Raw genomic sequence first — 20,221 nt, 5'->3', positions numbered from 1 at the left:
CAAATATGGCAAAACATCACTTTCTATTCTCAAAAATCCTTTAAACGGCGTCGTTAACGAGAAATTTACAATTGCCAAATTTTTAATTATTTATTTTGGGAAATTATATTCTTTCTCTGAATTTATCATTCTTTATCGTTTCTAAGAATGACAAGTTGTTCATATTTTTAATCACATTTCACACCAAAAGAAAATTAAGAGGAAAAAATCGTAGTCGGGAGACGATAGTCAATAGAAAACGAAATGCCGCGAAGCCGTTGCCAGTAGATTGGCTGTGGACACAAACAGACATACGCTTTCGTACAAACATCACACGTACACTGTTCTCTTCTATGCATTGCAACAGAATTTCAAACTTCTCTCTCTCTCTCTCTCCCCTTGGCTTCTCGCTTTCATGGCCTCCGTTTCTCTCCCCTCTCTCTGTTTCTCCCATATCCAAAAGCCCAAGTCTCTCAGTTTCAGCTTCCTCGCCTCCGATAGCCTGAGGTTCGGTTCGTCCTCGTTCGGATTCAAAACGTCGGGCAAGAATAGCAGAATTAGGGTTTCTGTCTGTAGAGCTGCCTCGGTTGTCTTCCACGATCTCGACGCCGATGATTTCCGACATCCTCTTGATAAACAGGTGCGACCGGGTCCAGGTTTATGCAAATATTATTCTATTTGTTTCTCGACAAGCTTGAACTTTCTTTACATCGAAACTGATCCGAGTTCCTCAGCAAACAAACGAAGGGATTACTTTTCTGTTAGCTTATTAAGTTATATTTGAAAGAAAGGGACTACGTTTTTGTTTAACTTTTTTGTTTCTGTTTATATTGACTTGTCAGAACACGTTGATCCTGAGGGCGATTCCAGGGTTGAATGAACTCGGAAAGGCTCTTCTAGGTAATAAACAATGTTTCATATCCTAAGTGGTAGTTTTCATGTCGGAGACTCGGAGTTGTATTGTTCTCACTAAGCAGGACTTTGTTATTTGAGGAGATTATGCGTCAAAAACAATATAGGCAATATGGGTTTTAATTTCAACACTTTTGTTCTATTTAATGTCAACACCAATGCATCCCCGTTTGCTGCAGGAACTGTTGCAGAGCAGGTCATGGTTCTGGAAAACATAGGGACATCAGTTCTTGTTTCTGAAAATCAGGTAACATGTGAGACTTACCCAAAGTGAAGCATGGTGTAGAGGAAGATGTCCATATGTTATATAATAGAGTACTGTATGTGTCCTGTATACCTGGGCTTTTGCCTCTTTTTATGATCAATAAAATTTTGTATACCGATCCAAAAAAATATAATAGAATACACGTGTTATTTTCTTTAACCGGACCTCTTTGGAAATGTATCGCGGGTTTCAACTGGATTGTTTTTTACACGATTGTTTTAGCATGCTGAGACAAGTTCATTTATTGGAGAATACCACATCGGAGATATTTTTTCTACTTGAATGTGGCATTGGAATAGTGAATACTCTTTCTTGTGATGCTTGTGCCCTCTTTTACATGTAAGAATATGGGGTTTGCTTTGTGGAAGTTTTTAAGTCTCAGCTAGTTAGATATGATGAGCTGGCAGTCTTGCTGACATGGAAGATTAGTTATAACAGATTTGTTCTTCTTTCTTCGGGAACCTTATTCTAACTTCGTGTATATATAAATTGCAGATATACATCATTTTTAATTAATGTAATCATTCTCCCAGCTATCAGTTTTCTCAATCTCTCCAAACTCAGTTCAGTTCTTGCAAGTTTACTGTTACTTTTGTCTGAAATCATGTGTTTGATGAACATATTTGCTTGAATGTGCTAAAAAAGCTCCCATCAAAGTTTTCTTTCATGACATTCAAATGCTCTTTATGATTCTGTCTGATATGAGTATGTTTATAGGATATGAGTTGAAAAAAATAATAATAATCTTGTCAGGCATCCTGTTATCCAAGGGGAGTCAGGACGCGTCTCCAGCTCACTGCATATTATTGCCCATGTCATGCCCTTTTTTAAAATGGGCATCTCACATCTTCTGCAACTCTTGTAGCCCACACTGCTTTTATTAATGCTTGGTGTGCAATTTCATTGTGTTTAAATATACTATAGTTATTATAAAAAAAAAAATTTTAAATATATTATAGTTGCTTTAGGTATGTTCATTCATAAAAATTTGTATCCCTTAACGAAAGACAAATATTCGAATGTGAAATTGTTTTCCTGCTATCAACTTATCTAATGGTTTTTTATAGCATTATGTTCTTATCAGCTTTCTGGTCTTCATGAATTAATGGTTGAGGCTGCTCAAATATTGAGCATAGAAGCTCCTGATCTGTATGTCCGACAAAGCCCTGTGCCAAATGCATATACTTTAGCGATAGGCGGTAAAAGGCCCTTTGTTGTTGTTCATACCAGCCTTGTGGAGCTTCTGACGAAGAAGGAATTGCAGGTCTTTAATTTTATCTCCTGGTTACAAAAATCTTTGCGATTCTTTTTTACTGCACAATTGCAATCCGCTCCCTTTTCAGCATATTTATTGACTGCTTATAATCTTGTTAATATTCTTTTGGGCTGCTCTGGTCTATCTACATCATTGTCTACCTATTAAATTGTAATGAAATTACTATCTTCAATGATGAAATGTTAACAACTTTCTACCTGCTGCTTTATAGGCTGTTTTGGCTCATGAATTGGGCCATCTGAAATGCGACCATGGTGTATGGCTCACATATGCAAATATTCTTACCCTTGGGGCTTATAGTGTACCTGGTATGTGATTTTGTGATTAAGGTCTGTTCAGGAAAATATTTACCATAATTTTACATTTTTGTTTATCATGATAAGAATTATTGTGATAGTTAATTTTTTTTTTGATAAGTAAGAAGTTATATTAATCCACGTAAAAAGGCAATGCCCAAGTACACGGGAAGTGTACAAGAAAAACCTAATTACAAACTACGCGCTACGGAAAGTAGCGTAAAAGTCATTAAAATTCCTCCCATTCAATACAATAGAAGAAGCCCAAAGCAACAAAGTGTGATAAAAAAAAGGCCCTAAAACTATCCGGAGAGCGTTCCTTATTTTCAAAACATTGGTCATTTCTTTCATTCCATGTGCACCACATTAAACATAGAGGTACCATCTTCCAAGCAGCTGCAATATGACAGTTGCCCCTAATCCCTCTCCAACATGACAATAAATCCAAGACTCTCCTGGGCATCACCCATGCAATACCAAGCCTAGTGAAAATGTCATCCCATAAAGCCTTGACTATTTCGCAATGTAGAAGTAAATGGTCTGCTGATTCACTGCTGTGTTTGCACATAAAGCACCAATCGGTTAAGTAAAGGCCTCGCTTTTTCAGTTTATCTATAGTCAATATCTTCCTATGGGATGCCAACCAGCCAAAAAAGGCAACTTTAAGGGGTGCATTGCTCCTCCAAATGCTCTTCCAAGGAAAGGCATTGGTGGGATGAGCCGTCAAAAACTTGTAATAAGAGCGAACTGAAAATTTCTTGTTCCTAGTGAGTGTCCATATTAGTCCATCTTCCCTACCTGCTTGTACTTTCATTGCGTATAAAACATTGTAGAAATCAATAATGTCATTTAACTCCCAGTCTTGTACAGCCCTAGAGAAACTCACTGACCAATGAATAGAATTTGCGGAGATGCTCATATTATTAGCCACCGAAGCATCCTTGTTTGACGCAATCCTATAAAGCGAGGGAAAAGCATTTTCCAAGGCCACATCGCCACACCAGATATCATGCCAAAATCTTATGCGCGTGCCCCTTCCCACCTCAAATCTGAAATTACCGAGTAGGTCTTCCCATCCATTTCGAATGAATTTCCAAACACCCACCCCATAGGCCCCTCTTACTGCATTAGAGCACCAATCTCTCCAAATACTCCCGTATTTAATGTCGATGATGCTTCTCCAAAGAGTGTCCCCTTCCTTATGATACCGCCATAACCACTTTCCAAGTAGAGCCTTGTTGAAAATTCTCAGTTTTCTAATCCCCAAACCACCGCAAGACAAAGGGGTGCAAACTTTATCCCATCTAATCAAATTGAATTTTTTCTCATCTTCTAGCCCTCCCCACAAGAAATCACGGAAAATCTTTTCCAGTCTATTTGCCACCCCTGCAGGTAAAGGGAACAAATATAGAAAGTATGTTGGAAGATTAGAAAGTGTGCTCTTAATAAGCATGATTCGGCCACCTTTAGACAAGTAAATTCTCTTCCAACCTGGCAGTTTACATTCAATTCTCTCAACAATCCCATCCCACATTACCTTAGATTTGTGGGGGGCCCCCAAAGGAAGTCCCAGATACTTCATAGGCAAGAGTAACACCTTGCAACCCAAAATGGCAGCCACTTCACTTAGATTGTTAACCAAGCCAACTGGAACTAGCTTGGACTTCGATAAGTTCACTTTAAGACCTGAGACAGCTTCAAAACACAGAAGGAGGGCTCTCAAGGAGCGAATCTGATCTGGGTCTGAGTCACATAAAATCAACGTATCATCGGCGAAAAGGAGATGTGTGACTGATAAGCTTTCATGCAAGGAACTACCCACGGAGAAGCCCGAGATGAAACCCCTATCCACCACCCCCTCCAACATTCTACTCAGTACATCCATCACTATAATGAATAACAAAGGAGATAGAGGGTCCCCTTGTCGCAAACCCCTAGAGCTGCGAAAGAAACCTTCGGGGGTATCATTGATCAAAGTGGAGAAACTAACGGTTGTGATACAATGTTTTATCCACTGACACCATCTTTCCCCGAAACCGTGCCTGCCTAGAATGTACAACAAGAAATCCCAATTGACATGATCAAATGCTTTCTCCATGTCCAATTTACACAAGAGACCTGGGGTGCCGCTTCTAACTCTAGATTCCAAGCATTCATTAGCAGTAAGAACGGAGTCTAAAATTTGTCTTCCTTTAACAAATGCACTTTGTGACTTCGAGATGATCTTCCCCATAACTTCACTTAGTCGCTTCGCAAGAACTTTTGATATGATCTTGTAAACCCCGCTCACCAAACTTATGGGCCGGAAATCATGTACCTCCACCGACCTTGCCCTTTTCGGGATAAGGGCGATGAAAGTGGCATTTAGGCTTCTCTCAAATTTCATGAAAGAGTGAAATTCGAGAAAAACTTTCATAAGATCATCTTTAATAATGTTTCAACAAGTTTGGAAAAAAGCCATTGTAAAGCCATCGGGGCCCGGCGCTTTATCTTTAGCCATCCCGTTAAGCACACTTAGAACCTCATCCTCCTCAAAGGACCTCTCCAACCAAGCTGCACTTGCTTGATCCATTGAATCAAAATCTAGTCCATTTACCTTTGGTATCCATTGATATTGCTCCGTTAAAAGCTTGTCATAAGAATGCACAATGTGATTTTTTATCTCAACGCTATCAGTCAAAACCCTGCCTTCCGAATGTAGGACCTCAATAGCATTGTTTCTACGATGAGAATTAGCAACTCTATGGAAAAACTTTGTACATCTGTCCCCTTCCTTCAACCAAAGGGCTCGAGATTTTTGTCTCCAAGAGATCTCCTCCATAAGGGTGATTTTTTCCAGCTCAGCTACCACTACCATTTTCCTTACTTTTTCATCCTCCGAAAGAGTCCCCCCCACTTCTTTTACATCAAAATGCTGCAGCTCTTGAGAAAGAGTGGATCGCTGGTCGTTAATATTCCCAAAGACTTCCAGATTCCATTTTCTTAGATCCTTTTTCAAAGCTTTTATTTTCCCAGCCAAAATGAAACTAGGGGTGCCCATGAGTTGATAGGAGTTCCACCATGATCTAACTTTCTCCGAGAACCCATCAACCTTTAACCACATGTTCTCAAATTTAAAATATCTCCGTCCCCCGTGAAGACCCCACAATCTAGTAAGAGGGGGAAGTGATCGGAACAAAGTCTGGAAAGTCTTTTTTGGCAAAGGTTGGGGAAGTGGACCTCCCAAGAGGAAGAGACAAAGAACCTGTCCAACCTAGACCAAGCCCTCCCGTTAGACCAAGTGAAATCTCCTCCCGCCATAGGAAGATCAACCAGTTCCAACTCAAAAATAAGTGCTGAAAAATCCGCCATGGCTGGGCCCATGTTGGAATCCCCTGATCTTTCACTTGGAAACCGCGTGACGTTGAAATCGCCTCCAATACACCACGGGATATCCCACCAACTACACATACCAGCTATTTCGTCCCACAGTAGTTGTCTTTTATTATCAAGATTTGGCCCGTAAACCCTTACGTGGGATGGACCACCCTTGTCTCTAAGGGTGCTTCAGGGGGGTGATAGTTAATTTGGCAAATGGATCTGGCTCTCAACCAGTTCTGGGATTTCGGTTTGAGGTCCCCCACCTTATGTGTCCCTTTATATGGCAGATTACAAGCTGACATAGAGAATTTGCTTGTTTGACTATGAGAGGAAAACAACTGTTATATTGTGTGCCTATGTATGTGCTAGCAATGTGTGCATGTGCATGCATGCAGACATGTAAAGAAGCGGTCTTTACTCGATACCTGAGTTTGAAAGTACCCAACCATTTGTAGTAGCTACCGATTGATGGAATCTGGTTTTTTTTCCCATTATTTTCCATTATATGAGAGATGTAAATGTAGGGGACACTTTAATCATGTCCATGACTAGAAATCTAGGATGTGGATTAGTAAGATGATTGATAGCTTTATGTTACTAAATATGATGCTCAGCTTCTAGATCAAGTATCAATATGCATTATGTATATTTTTAATGTTTATGATTTTTGCAGGTCTTGGTGGACTAATAGCTCAGAGTTTAGAAGAACAGTTGTTCCGCTGGCTCCGAGCAGCAGAGCTGACTTGTGATCGTGCAGCCCTGCTTGTTGCTCAAGACCCTAAGGTATACGATATTGAAAGCTTCAAACTTCTGATTCTTTATTATCTGTTGTATAGCAGTTGGATTGATTATGCAATTTCTGTTTGACAACTCCCACAAGAGGTGGTCATCTCTGTTCTTATGAAATTAGCTGGGGGATGCCCATCCATGGCTGATCAACTGAATGTGGATGCATTCTTGGAACAAGCCCGCTCGTATGACAAAGCTTCTTCAAGCCCAGTTGGATGGTACATAAGGTGAGCAGCTATTCATGAAAACATAAAGTGGGTTATTATTCATCTCTTCCTTATCGATGCCTAATCCACTCATGCTATCCAGAAATGCTCAAACAAGGCAACTTTCACATCCTCTACCTGTTCTACGTGCTCGCGAGATTGATGAATGGTCAAGAAGTCAATATTACAGATCTCTCTTGAAACGTGCCATGCAGGTCAATACCGTACAAAATGTTTAGCATTGCCCAGAGATAAGAGTTCAAAATCCAAAATAGTGACATGGTTAGTCTTCGACTCTACTCCGTACAGTAATTTAATGCATAATTGTATTCATGGCACCTAGGGCCCATAGGTGATAATTGCTGATGACATGACACACTCCCTAACCCCATGCATGCAGACCCTGTAGATTGCTTTCTTGTTTTATGTACTTGCATGATGCTTGTTCAGGTTTGCTTATTATACTCTTGACTGACGTATCTCCTCCTTGCTTGATTTGCAAAAGCATTAAGAGGAGAAAAAAGAAAGAGAAAAAGGGCGGACAGCTGTCATGAGGATTTATGGCTGCAAATTCTTGGCTTATCAAATCGCTGCAAATCTACGAATGGAAGTACACCGTTGGTTTTGAGAAGGCTTTGCCATATACCATACTACTGTTGTAAATTCAGATGTACATATTTTTTCCTCCCCCATCCCCCGGGGGGCGTCTTCCTTACAGTTCCATAAATACTAGAAGTTATAGTCCTGTTTGAATGGGAGGGAAATACCATTAATGCTCGTGCTGGATAAGATCCAAAGAGAGCGGTTAGGTGACACATCCTTTAATTAATTTTCTGAGTATGCTGTTCTGTTCATGCCTCATCTAGCAGTTTCTATAATGCCCCCATTTCTCGGAAATTGAAGGTTGAACATGGAAGACAAAATGGTGCTTAATTATTTCATCAGTCAATTTTCCAAATAATGACTAGCAACCCAACGGTCATGAAACAAGTGCTTGATACCATCTCTAGGGGATTTGTAAAATGGCTACGAGTATATATAATGAAATCAGAACCTTCAACTGCATCTCTAGTTTCTGCCCATAAGAAGCACCTAAAACCACATGATCAACCACGGGGCCACAGAATTCACCATCTTTTGTCTGGGTTGTTGTATAGCTGAGAAATCCGATTACAGTTGGACTTGGACCTGCCTTGAACGTCACGGAGATATTCTTGGCTGAGCCGATCCCGCTGCTCGCCAACGAGAAATTTTGGGCAGTTGATCCTGTTTGAGCCTCTACTATGAAATCTCCCACGCAAGTGTCATTGGCATCTCCCAATGTGAACTCCAAGTTATAGGTAGAACCTTCTTTTAGTGTTGCTGCTGTTTTTATGCCAGCTGAAACTCCTGAGACAATTTCCACTGCAGCATTGCCTTGTGGGACAAAGAAGTGTTTGGAGTCTATGTATTTGACAGTTCCTAGCACAGACCATCCTCGTAATGGGGAGTGAACCAGACTAGGATTTTCATCAAGCAGAACTCCCTCGGAAGAGTTACTCAGGAAATCAGGGCCAGTTTCGAATCCTCCATTCGGCAATTGGTTGTCTGTGTCCAACCAGAGATTGAAAACAAGAATGTTACATTTGTGGCAATGCAAATTTTTTCATGTTGAGAATGATCCTCATATTGCATTTTATTGAACAGTCTAAAACCACTTAAGCCAATATATTCTACTCAAAGGTATTTTGGAGTAAAGAGATGAACAATCCAACACAGCATCCTTAGCAACATAGAGAGACAATACTAGAATTTCCCGTCTGAAACTAGTTAGGAAAAACTGAACAAGTCTTCATAATCTTTTAAGTCTTATTATTCCCATAATTGGAATCCCATTATCCACAATTATAGATTGAAATTCTGACTGAAATTGATTAGAAATGTGCTTGCTTACCTTTGGATTCGGGAAGTGTTCCCACGCTCTTAAGAAGAATCGTGTCGATCACAGGCCAACATGTGGAGTTGGGATACGATTCTGATGTCTGGCTTTGAAACACAAGATTTACATTCTCTCCGTCGCCCCAACTGCCCAAGTAGTGGCCATAGCTCTCCCATGTTTCCTTCCCGTGAAGTTGCTTCAAAGAAAACACCCTGCTACTGTCTGGCGCCGATACTGCTAATGCTATATCGGTATTGGCTGAACAATTCTGACCAACGGAGGCGAGGGTGAAGGTAAGCACGTAATCCATGATATCACCATTAGCAATGAATGTCTGGTTGATTTTGCCATCTTGACCCAACTGTATGGCATGTCCACTCCCTGGCAATGATACGTTTTGGCTAGCTTTTACATACAGAACAGTGCCTTCAAATGTCCAACCTGGAATAGTGTTATTTTGGCTCGACAGGACAAATGGGGAGGTGAACTTTTCAGGCAAGTTTGCCGGCGGAGATTCAAAATCTGGATTCTGAAGAAGATCTGTAAATGAAGATTACAAACTATCTTATACCCAAATAAAAAGGATACCTTTCTCTGCAATGATTAGTTATTTCAAATTGAAGATTGATCTGTATAGCTGATATTACCTGCGGAGGCCAATCCCAAGAACAAAAGTGTGAGAAAAAGGATTTCCGGCTGCGTCTTCATTGGTACAGAAAGAAGAGAAGGACCATATAACATTGACTTTATGGAAGTAACTTGAGTTGTATATTTATTCTTGGCATGCTATATTATATATTTTTAAGGAATTATTTTTTGTTTGTCACAATTTCTTGAAATTGACTGTGTTATGAATTTGCTATGCATAGAACGTGCCATGAGATTGATTAGCAATGCTGGGTTATGGGTCAAACAATAGTAAGAGGTTCTCACCCGTATCTTAAGATGCGTTTGGATGTTTAATTGTATTAAGTTGATATATTAAAATATTATTATTTATTATTATTATTATTTTAAAATTTTAAAAAATTAAATTATTTATTATATTTTATATTAAAATTTAAAAAAATTATAAAAATAAATTGAGATGAATTTAAATTTTAAACGAAGCCTAAACGAAGTTTCTTGACACTTCTGATAGGCTCCAGAGTGAACCCTTGTGTTAAAAGGTTGATGAGACGAGCTATAAATGTAGTCTGTCCATGAATGGATAAGAGTGTAACCGACGTGTAACAACTGTTCTTTTGTCCTGAATCAGTAAGTATGTCAACTAAATGTGTGTTTAGATATTGAAGTAAGTTAAATTGAGTTGAATTGAGATGATAAAATATTATTAGAATATTATTTTTTAATATTATTATTATTTTAAAATTTTAAAAAATTAAATTATTTATTATATTTTATATTAAAATTTAAAAAAATTATAATAATAAATTAAGATGAAATTGAGTTAAAAAAACAAATTATATTTGCAATATCCGAGAAATGATAGTGTACGAGAAATGATATTCGTCAGGTGTGCATAAATAATATACAATTTTTTTTAATAAAAACGAGTAAATATAAGATTTATATAAAGAAAAATTAATTTATTAATAACGATTAATTTTATTATTTTTCAAAAAATTTATTCCACATCCATAACTATATCTATCATATCAACTAAAGCCTTCTCTTATACTCCATTAACGCATCAAATGCAAACCCAAATGGGGAAGGGATATCAAAAAACGGAAGCGGATTTATTAATGGGCACAATAAAGTTAACTAAAATTAAACAATACTGAATGGAATGGAAAAACAGAACAAACGCTACAAAACAAACTTGTGCATAGAACAGAAATAGACCAGAAATTAGAATATAATGGTTTTGTTCTCATATTTTTAAGTCGAAAAAGAAGCCGCCTTGAAGAATGAAGATGCTATTGTCTGTTCAAGGACACGACAACACTAGGATGTGCATTTGAGTTATTCGTGTTGAGACTGTCAAAGAGATCTTTTCTTCCGCATGCATGGAAAAGGGGTACATGATCAACATCCAGTACACGCAAAAGAATGAACGAATGAGGTTTGAAGCTCTGGAGGTGAGTACGAGTTGTTACAGGAGGCACCATACGGCCGATGAGTTGGCGTCCTTGATGAGTGGTATGGTGACACCAAGGCCTTGAAAGTTAGTGGGAGGACGTGTGTAGGGCGGTCTAGAGTCCGTGTCTATCGACACCCAAGCACACTTAGTGTTTCCTCTAACTCCAACAGGATCAGAATGCAAGTCAAAACGCATTGGGATCATATTACACGTTCTTTTTCTTTTTCCAAGTGTCCGTCTGCCAAATTGGTTTCTTCTGATGGATATTTATATACAGTAGCATCACCATCCACCAGGCTCCACCCAGGCGTTTTCTTTATGCTCCCTTCTTTCATCACCTTTCTCAGTCTCAGAACATCCTCCCACTGTCCAGCCTCCGCATACATATTAGATAAAACAACATAAACCCCCTGATTGTGAGGTTCCAAAACAATAATTTCTTTTACCACTCTTTCAGCAACCTCAGTATTTCCATGAATGTTACAGGCAGCCAACAAAGCTCCCAAAATCACCACATCAGGCTTCCAAACCATTTCTTTTATCAACTTCTCTGCCTCTGTCAGCTTCCCACCTTTCCCAAGAAGATCCACCATGCACCCATAATGTTCGATCTTTGGCTCAATGCCATACACCCTTTTCATTGAAAGAAAGATCTCATGTCCAATATCAATCAAGCCAGCATGGCAACAGGCAGATAGAACCCCTACGAAAGTTATATCATTTGGCACAACCTTCTCCTTCTCTAGTTTCCAAAAGAGGCTAAGCGCTTCTTCAGCATGTCCATGACTTGCCAGTCCACAAATCATTGCATTCCAAGTTGCAACATTCTTCTCACACATGCTATCAAACAAATCCCGAGCTGCTGAAATTGCTCCATTCTTTGCATACATGTGCAGCAATGCCGTGCTAAGAATCACTCCCACCTCAATCCCCTTCTCCTTTATAAATGCATGAATTCTTTCTCCCAATTCTAAACAACCGGATTGAGCACAAGCAGACAACACAGAGGCCAGAGTCACACTGTTCGGTTCAAAACCCTCAACAACCATTTGATCAAAAAGCACCAACGCCTCGTTTGAACAAAAGTTCTGGGCATAACCACAAATCATTGTCGTCCAAATACTCAAATTCCTATCAGGAGATTCCGCAAACAACAGCCGGGCATCACCCAAACTACTCGAAACAGAGTACGCCCTGACCAACCCATTCACCACATATAAATCCAAGTCTAAACCAGATTTCACAACTTGGGTATGAACCTGTTTGCACAATCCAAGCGAGAAAATCCTGGAACAAGCTTTGAGAAGAAACGGGAACGTGTGCTTACCCGGTACTACACCAAGCCTCCTCATCTTTACGTAAAGAAACACAGCCTCACAAGGATTCGAGCCACTAGCATGACCTCTGATCAGCGTATTCCACATGAACCCATTCGGGGCCTGCGAGTTTTCGAATATCCTTATAGCATACCCGAAATCTCCGGAGTCGGATAGAGCGCAGAAGGAGAGTAATCGGCTGGCTGCGAATGTGTCGTGGATGCGAGCGGAGACGATCATTTGGGCATGGACCTGTTTGAGTTGGCGCATTGAGTTGCAATTGTCCGCCAGGACAGAAAGGTGAGGAGTCTTTGATATTGGTGGTGGAAGAGGAACAGAGCGTAGGCCCATGTGTTTAGTGAAGAACGGTGGTTTTGGCGGGAACATGCGGAGGCTGGTCTGGTGTCTTGAGACTTGAAAGCGATGAAAACAAGGAATAGGACGAGTTTGTGCTTCTATTTTATCGCACGTTAAATTACTTGTGATAAGAGTCATTAAATGACCACATCAAACTATATATCTATCTACTAAACATTGTTGAGTATTTATTTAAGTTCAAACATACTCCTTCCTTAAAATTATTTCTTATTTAAAAATAAAAACACTCTCAACTCATTTTATCATTACAATTTTTTTAAATTTTTATACAAAATATAATAAACAATTCAACTTTTTTAAATCTCAAAATATTAAAAAATAATATTTTATTCAATTTATTTAAAATCATTTCATCTCACTATCCAAACTAGTCCTAAATCAATCAATCTAAAGTATTTCTCAAAATTCTAAATTCTCAAATTAAAGTGTGAGATATTGACGGCTAAAATAGATTTTAAAATGTTTAATAATGTATGAGAGAAGACTCGTATAAGACATCCCAATCTTACTCCAATTTATTTATTTATTTTTTCAAATGGTAGTGCATAGAAAAGAATATATCCTAGAACAACATTATTTCACTTTATTTTCAAAACTATTGTCATACATGTCGCATAAATGCCATGTGGATAAGGAAAAGGGTCAAAATACAAATAAGGAAAAACAAAGATTGTTATATTTTATCGTCTATATTAGCCATTTGTTGATTTCTCTCACCTCGTTTATCTTTTACTATTTCATGCTCTTTAGCACTTAGATAGATGTAACACATTTTCTCAATTAATATCTATTAACTTTTACTACATTTTCTTTCTCTCAACTTTTGCAATAGTTGGTATACTTGTAATACTAATTTTATTAAGAAAAAAAAAAGTAAATATGGAAAATGTGAACTTTTATAAGCATAAAAGTAAAACAAAATTAATGAACATTAAAAAAGAAAAAGAAAGCATTATGTTAAAACAACATGAATTAATTTTAGGGGAAAACGAACGGCTTGGATGATTTTGTAGCGTGTCAATGTCAGCTAGTAGTCCTTCGATGAGACCAAAACGGACACGACGATCCGAACATTCCAACCACTCGGAATAACCGGAAGTGACAAAACAGCTCACAGGCCACTCAATCGGCCGCAGGATCCATTGCAAACGAATAAAGAACCCACTTCGCAGATTTATAGCCGTGGATTATCTCGGTCCTGGTTGTGAGTCCTGTACTCCTCTGCGCGTTTCCCTCCCCCCCCCTCTCTCTCTCTCTCTCTGTGCAGAGAAGAAAAGAACCAGATCTTTTGAGGATTCCAAGGAAGGAGGAACTAATAAAATGCCGGGAGTGAAAGGGCCCTCCGATTACTCGAAAGAACCACCTCGCCACCCTTGCCTTAAAATCAACTCCAAGGCAAGCAAGACAATCCGTTTATCTTTCCCTTTCCGTTTGAAGTTTGGATTTTTCAGTTTGGAATAATATAATAATTTTCGAAACTGCATAAACATTCACACTGTCCATCTGGGGTTCTTCATGTGATTTATTGCAAATCTAAATATCTCCTCTATCATTTTATGAAAAACGTTGGAATATGGAAAGTTTTTTCGTTGGTCCTATGGGACGGTAATACGAGGAGAAGAAAAAAATTCTCATCAGCCACCGTTCACTATCACGTCTATGGAAAACAAAAAAAAAATCGTAGGTGTGGGGTGTGGGAGTGAATAGTGGTTATGATTAGAATTTGTCGTACGGAAATCGGTGGAACTTTGTTGCCAATGAGTTTTTGGTACTAATGCTTCTGGTACAGGAACCCTTCAATGCTGAGCCACCTCGTTCGGCCTTGATTTCCTCTTATGTGACTCCTGCGGATTTGTTCTACAAGAGAAATCATGGCCCAATCCCCATCGTTGATGACTTAGAAAGGTCACATTTCTTGTCCTGGTTTATTCTCTCAAGATATAAGATGGTCGAATTGTTTGATGTGAAGCAATTTTAACTGATTCGAGAACCTGTTTTGCAAAGCAGATATTGTGTCTCTATATCTGGGTTGATTGAAAACCCCAACGAGCTGTTTATGAAAGATATCAGGTGAGTGCTGGGATGGCAAATTACACTTTGATGTTTCAGCATTTTGTAATAGAAAGCTGGTCGTATGAATATATATGTTAGCATACATCAGAATGATACTTGAGCAAGTAATTTACTTTACTATATGTAACAGGATGCTTCCAAAGTATAATGTCGCTGCCACTTTACAGGTATTGACTGTTGTACACATGCCGTTGGTTTTTCTTGTGTTTGAGTCAGAATGGAACCTTTTGCCCCAAGTTGTAGCATTGAGGGACTTTGCTATGTTCTTGACTATTCTATTAACTCATTGATCTGGCTTATATGGGTGACACAGTGCGCAGGTAATAGAAGGACTGCTATGAGCAAAACCAGAAAAGTTAGGGGAGTTGGCTGGGATGTTTCTGCTTTAGGAAACGGTTTGTATTCACCATTGTGGATCCACTGTTTCTTTTGATATAGGTGTATGTGAGGTTGCAATTGTGTGAAGCCTCTTACCCCTTCCCATCACACACTAAAAAGACAGAATTAATCCTAAAGATGTTCAACCAGGGGTCCAGAACAATATGCTAGAGTAAAAGAGTCTTTTCAGGGTTTCTTTGGCATAAAAGAGGATGGGGTGATGCTGCAGAATGGCTAAAATTGACAACATGCTAGAGTTAAGAATCTTGACAAGGACAAATTTTTAGTTGGAACTGTGCTGAAACAAGATTTTGCATTTTAGCCTCAGGGATACAATCAAAGTAATATGGTATATTCATGCCTGGCGATATATAAAATTTTCATTGGGACATAGGAAGAGTTGAGATGGATGCAGGTTTCAGTCTGGCAGGTGGAAACATGGTTTTTTTTTTAAGGCTTTCGCTTTAAAGTTTTGTAATCAGTCTGGCAGGCGGAAACATATAATTCGTAGGTCTAGTATATTGCTCGTACACAGATGAGTTCAAGGTATCAAAAGTACTTTAGAGTGTCTTTCATATATAAAATGTCTGAATTTTCATATTTAAATATTCAACAGCCACTTTACCTATCAATATATATATATATTATATTCTTAGTCACTGTTAGAGAATTTTTTGCTCTTTAAGTATAACTTCTTATTCTTTGAAGTCCCTTTCAGCTGTCTGGGGTGGGGCCAAGTTGGCTGATGTTCTTGAACTTGTTGGAATACCTAAGTTGTCAAGTACCACTCAATCAGGTGGGAAACATGTTGAATTTGTAAGCATTGACAAGTGTAAGGTAACAAACTTGGCTTTTTAGATAATATCAAGCTTTTTTCTGTTGTTGTTTTGATATACTTTGATGTTTAATGGGGAAATTTGACATATTAAATATTATGAGGGATATTTAACTGATGTAATGCTTGTGGACATTGGAAAACATTAGGAAGAAAATGGAGGCCCCTACAAGGCATCAATTCCACTAAGTCAGGCCACAAACCCTCTAGCAGATGTTTTACTTGCGTATGAGATGAATGGAGAGGTAAGTGAATTTTCCTTGAGGAAGTAATTTTTGTGCTTATCGATTTGTAAACTTTGCAGCCTTTCTATATTAGTCAGCCTTGCTTTGTATTAAACTAATTGGATGTTCGTGGGTTGTCGCCTCCATTTTATTGTTTGATTTTTAATAGATTTATATATATTTTTATTTATGCTTTCCTCAGATTCTCAGTGCAGAAAAATCTGTTTTTTTGAGCTCAAGACTAATTTCCATGTATTTTTTGTCTGTTAGTGCCTTCAAGTTTAACCAGTCAATCACTTATATATTTATACTATTACTCAACGATAAATGGGATCTAACTGAAGGATGGATCTGAATAGATTTCCCTATATATCTTGTAAAAGTATGTGTGACAATGGATCTATGTCAAGTTATTGAGATTCATATGCTTCTGTCTGTATTACATTTTTTAACATCATTTGTTTCTTTTTGCCTGTATTTCTTCCAGTAACTTTAGATTTTTGGAATATAATGTATTAATTTTTCGTTCGCACGTGAGTTTACTTTCTTGTTATCGTGCCAAAGTCTCTTAACAGGGATCATGGGTATCCATTACGTGTGGTTGTCCCGGGTGTTATTGGCGCCCGTTCTGTTAAATGGCTCGATTCTATTAATCTAATTGCTGAAGAATGCCAGGTTGGAAGTACTTTTTGGTATTTGCTTTGAGTTTTATTGTAAGTTCTCCTTCAATGTGTGAAGGAATGACTGAGTTTACACACTTTGCAGGGCTTCTTTATGCAAAAAGACTACAAAATGTTTCCACCTTCAGTAGATTGGGACAAAATTAATTGGTCAACCAGGAAACCGCAAATGGATTTCCCTGTTCAGGTTATATCATAATGTGGCGCCCTTTTTCTACATTACTTAGCACTAAAACACTATGTTATAAATTAGAGAAGCATTACTTTGATTTCTTAAGTGTAATTTTGCAAATTTTATTTTTCAAATTGAATATTGACTTACTGTAACATACAAGTGTGCACAATGATAATCAGATAGAAGGAAGATATAGCTTTTCTTTCCCTTTGTCTCATTTAAGTGTGCACAATGATGCCTACTGACACTTGTAAATTTGCTGATTGACAGAGTGCAATATGTTCTTTAGAGGATGTGCATGCAATAAAGCCTGGAAAGGTTAGTTCTTGTCATGCTGACATATAAAATTTATTGATTATTTTCTATTATGACATGCAGAAACATCTGATTTTTTTTTTTTTATGACATGCAAAAAAAAAAGAAACATCTTATTTGTAGCATTCCTAGCCCATTTCATCCACTCTCCTGGGTCATGCATATTAAGATTTCTGCTCAACTTGTCATTAAGCATAGATTATTAAATTGTGTTTTATTAGCTTTATAAATGTCTATGAAGATTGAAACATTCAAAATGATTTCGAGGTACTATTCCCCTGTTCTTCTGTTTTATTATGAGGTGATGATAACGATGTATGGTTCCTTTCAACTAAGTAGGGCTGTACAACTCTTCTTTACCCATCCATAATCTTTTAGCGGCAGATTTTAAAATTTGATTGGAACTTCTCTAGAAAGCAAATCCGCCCATACGCTCTCTCTCCTGCCATGACAATTGTCACCATATATAACAGAAACAAAACAGCTCAAAGAATTCCCAATCTCTTGAACTCTGCACTGAACAGCCTGGTCATTCTCCACAATTATAGAGACTTGAGACAAAACCCGTATCCCAGCAGATCCAAATCCTTCCATGGGAAGAACTATTATAGTTACAAAAGGCTTCTCATCCCCTCGAAATATTCTGCAACACAATCTCCTTATTTGCTATTTTGACTTTGGTCTCTACAAGACCACAAAAAACAAGCTTGTGCTCTCTTATCCAATGTCTAACTTCCCTTTGTTTCATAGGGTCTACCGACCCCCTCACATTCCAGCAGCCAAAAAACATGGAAATGCCAAAAGAAGGGAGCACAACAAGCAAAGCTACTATTTTCTTCGCCCCTTGCTCAAGGGGGAAGAAACTTTATTCTGGGGAAAGGAACAGGGGTATAGGCAGCTGACTTAGTAAACTGAGCTTAAGTGGATTCAGTATATTATGCAGATTAAGCCGTCTAAATCAAGTCCATCTAAGCCAGCCTTAGCCAGTGATCCATAGACAGTAGATCCATAGCTTCTATACCCAGGTGACCAGTCGCACATGCAGTAGCTCCAGATCAATACCCCGTTGCACCCCAACCACGTGATTGAGACCTATACCCCTCCCCTCCATTCTAGTTATATATGTAGGTATTGGGGAGATCTTCTTTGCCGTATGGAAAGAAGGGGAACATTTCTGTTGTAGTTCCTGATGGTATATCTTGATGTCAGATTTGGTTTACTCTATCCGTGCACGAGGTGGATGTTGGAGTTAGACTCATTTACATAATAAGTCTGTTAGTTATCAAAAAAACATAATAAGTCTGTCAGTCAAATGACTTGGGTCCTCTGATAACATATGTATTTTGCAGGTAAAAGTTGGTGGATATGCAGTAGCAGGAGGTGGCCGTGGCATTGAGAGAGTAGATGTGTCTGTTGATGGTGGAAAAACCTGGATGGAAGCCTTCAGATACCAGAAGACTGGCATCCCATACATTGCGGATGATCCAAGCAGTGACAAGTGGGCATGGGTGTTTTTTGAGGTCACAGTTGATGTTGCGCACAGCACAGAGATCATTGCGAAAGCGGTAATTTTCTTCTTCTGAGAATAATATTAGTAAGTCCTATAAATCGGTTCTATATGTTAAGATGCATTCCACTGAAGAAGCCCTCATCAAAGGGGGTGATGATAATTGCATATTCTGTTGACCCAGTAAGATTTTTCAGTAAGTTGACATAAAATGGGTGTATAAACTTTGAAACTTACCCTCATCCTCCTCACCACGAAGGTGATGAGCAATCCTATACACATTTGGCTCCTGCTTTGCGCTTGACCACGAATCTCCTTTCATTGCTTGGCAGGTGGACATAGCTGCAAATGTCCAACCTGAAAAGGTGGAAGACATTTGGAACTTGAGAGGGATACTGAACACATCATGGCATCGAGTTAAAGTTGGAGTTGGGCACTCAAATATGTAGTGCAAAGTCCAAACCACGTTTGAATCACTATTCTGACTGGACAAAAGAATAAGATTTCCTCTCTCCAGTCTTTCTCCTGGTTAAGTTGACTTGCTTTGTTTTCCTTCCTCTTCTACGTCCAAAAATTATAATAATAATCTGAGAGTGTCGACGCTATTTTTGCTTGATAGTTGATCCTTTTGGTGTGCATGTGGCAGTGCATAACTCTCATCAGTCTCGCTTTTATCTGCCGGCAGCCATAACTTTTACGGGCCCAAAGGGCTGGCTTATAATTTATTACACGATCTATCAAACTGGGTCCTAGTCTTGTGTCTGATAAGTAAGGTCATTTTCATGTTAAAGACTGATCTCTAAGTCGGGCTTCTTGACATGGATTTCACCCTAAGCCTTACCCATTTTACATGTTTGTTTTCAACGATCATGAGCCAAAACGACGTGTTATATCCACCAATAATTCACACTCTTACTGACCAATTAGCTGGTTGATTTAGGGATAATTATCGCTCAATTATGTTGATTTCTTTTTCCTTTTTATTTTTATGGTTGATCTAATCTATCTTTCTTTCTTTTTTTCAAAGAAGCAGAATGCCTTTTTATTCAACGTTTTCCGAATGATGATTATGTATTCTATTAGATTTGGTCTTGACTTGGTGTGTGAACAAGAAGACAGTGGTTTCTAGATTCAAATGACAACGTTATCTCTATTTGTCTCCCGTAATCAATTGTTGTGGTTAACAATATTTTTCTCCAACTTGATACAATTTTTTCACACTCAAGACCCACTAGATGAATTATTCCCATGCA

At 38.5% G+C, this 20,221-nt stretch overlaps 4 protein-coding genes across 5 annotated transcripts; 2 read left to right on the top strand and 2 right to left on the bottom strand.

The window, feature by feature from the left end:
- Window positions 1-290: 290 nt before the first annotated feature.
- On the top strand, window positions 291-7,944 carry LOC109021883 (protease HtpX homolog). 2 transcript variants are annotated; one of them, XM_019004613.2, is made up of 9 exons: window positions 291-619; window positions 822-879; window positions 1,071-1,138; window positions 2,241-2,420; window positions 2,644-2,740; window positions 6,762-6,871; window positions 6,971-7,104; window positions 7,187-7,365; window positions 7,534-7,927. In XM_019004613.2, the coding sequence occupies exons 1-8, from the start codon at window positions 395-397 to the stop codon at window positions 7,320-7,322; spliced, it is 1,008 nt and encodes a 335-aa protein (XP_018860158.2). In that variant the 5' UTR covers window positions 291-394; the 3' UTR covers window positions 7,323-7,365; window positions 7,534-7,927. The 2 variants fall into 2 exon arrangements, with proteins under 2 accessions (XP_018860158.2, XP_018860156.2); XM_019004611.2 differs by having other exon boundaries at window positions 294-619; window positions 7,589-7,944.
- Window positions 7,945-7,994: 50 nt separating this feature from the next.
- LOC109021882 lies at window positions 7,995-9,778 on the bottom strand. Its single transcript, XM_019004610.2, has 3 exons — window positions 9,649-9,778; window positions 9,017-9,541; window positions 7,995-8,670 (listed from the first exon to the last, which is right to left on the bottom strand). The coding sequence occupies exons 1-3, from the start codon at window positions 9,740-9,742 to the stop codon at window positions 8,090-8,092; spliced, it is 1,200 nt and encodes a 399-aa protein (XP_018860155.1). The 5' UTR covers window positions 9,743-9,778; the 3' UTR covers window positions 7,995-8,089.
- Window positions 9,779-10,724: 946 nt separating this feature from the next.
- On the bottom strand, window positions 10,725-12,849 carry LOC109021879 (pentatricopeptide repeat-containing protein At5g56310-like). Its single transcript, XM_019004607.2, has one exon. It carries the CDS (start codon window positions 12,788-12,790, stop codon window positions 11,288-11,290), a length of 1,503 nt encoding a protein of 500 aa, XP_018860152.2. The 5' UTR covers window positions 12,791-12,849; the 3' UTR covers window positions 10,725-11,287.
- A 995-nt stretch (window positions 12,850-13,844) lies between these two features.
- LOC109021880 (sulfite oxidase) lies at window positions 13,845-19,627 on the top strand. The gene is made up of 12 exons (XM_019004608.2): window positions 13,845-14,176; window positions 14,571-14,686; window positions 14,789-14,851; window positions 14,985-15,021; window positions 15,168-15,249; window positions 15,951-16,069; window positions 16,217-16,312; window positions 16,856-16,966; window positions 17,057-17,158; window positions 17,417-17,464; window positions 18,811-19,026; window positions 19,301-19,627. Exons 1-12 carry the CDS (start codon window positions 14,102-14,104, stop codon window positions 19,415-19,417), a joined length of 1,182 nt encoding a protein of 393 aa, XP_018860153.1. The 5' UTR covers window positions 13,845-14,101; the 3' UTR covers window positions 19,418-19,627.
- Window positions 19,628-20,221: the final 594 nt, after the last annotated feature.

The sequence above is a fragment of the Juglans regia genome, chromosome 1 (genome assembly GCF_001411555.2).
Source record: "Juglans regia cultivar Chandler chromosome 1, Walnut 2.0, whole genome shotgun sequence".
NCBI classification, from domain to species: domain Eukaryota; kingdom Viridiplantae; phylum Streptophyta; class Magnoliopsida; order Fagales; family Juglandaceae; genus Juglans; species Juglans regia.
The sequence above is the reverse complement of the archived record's forward strand: the minus strand, read 5'-3'. Positions and strand labels throughout refer to the sequence as shown.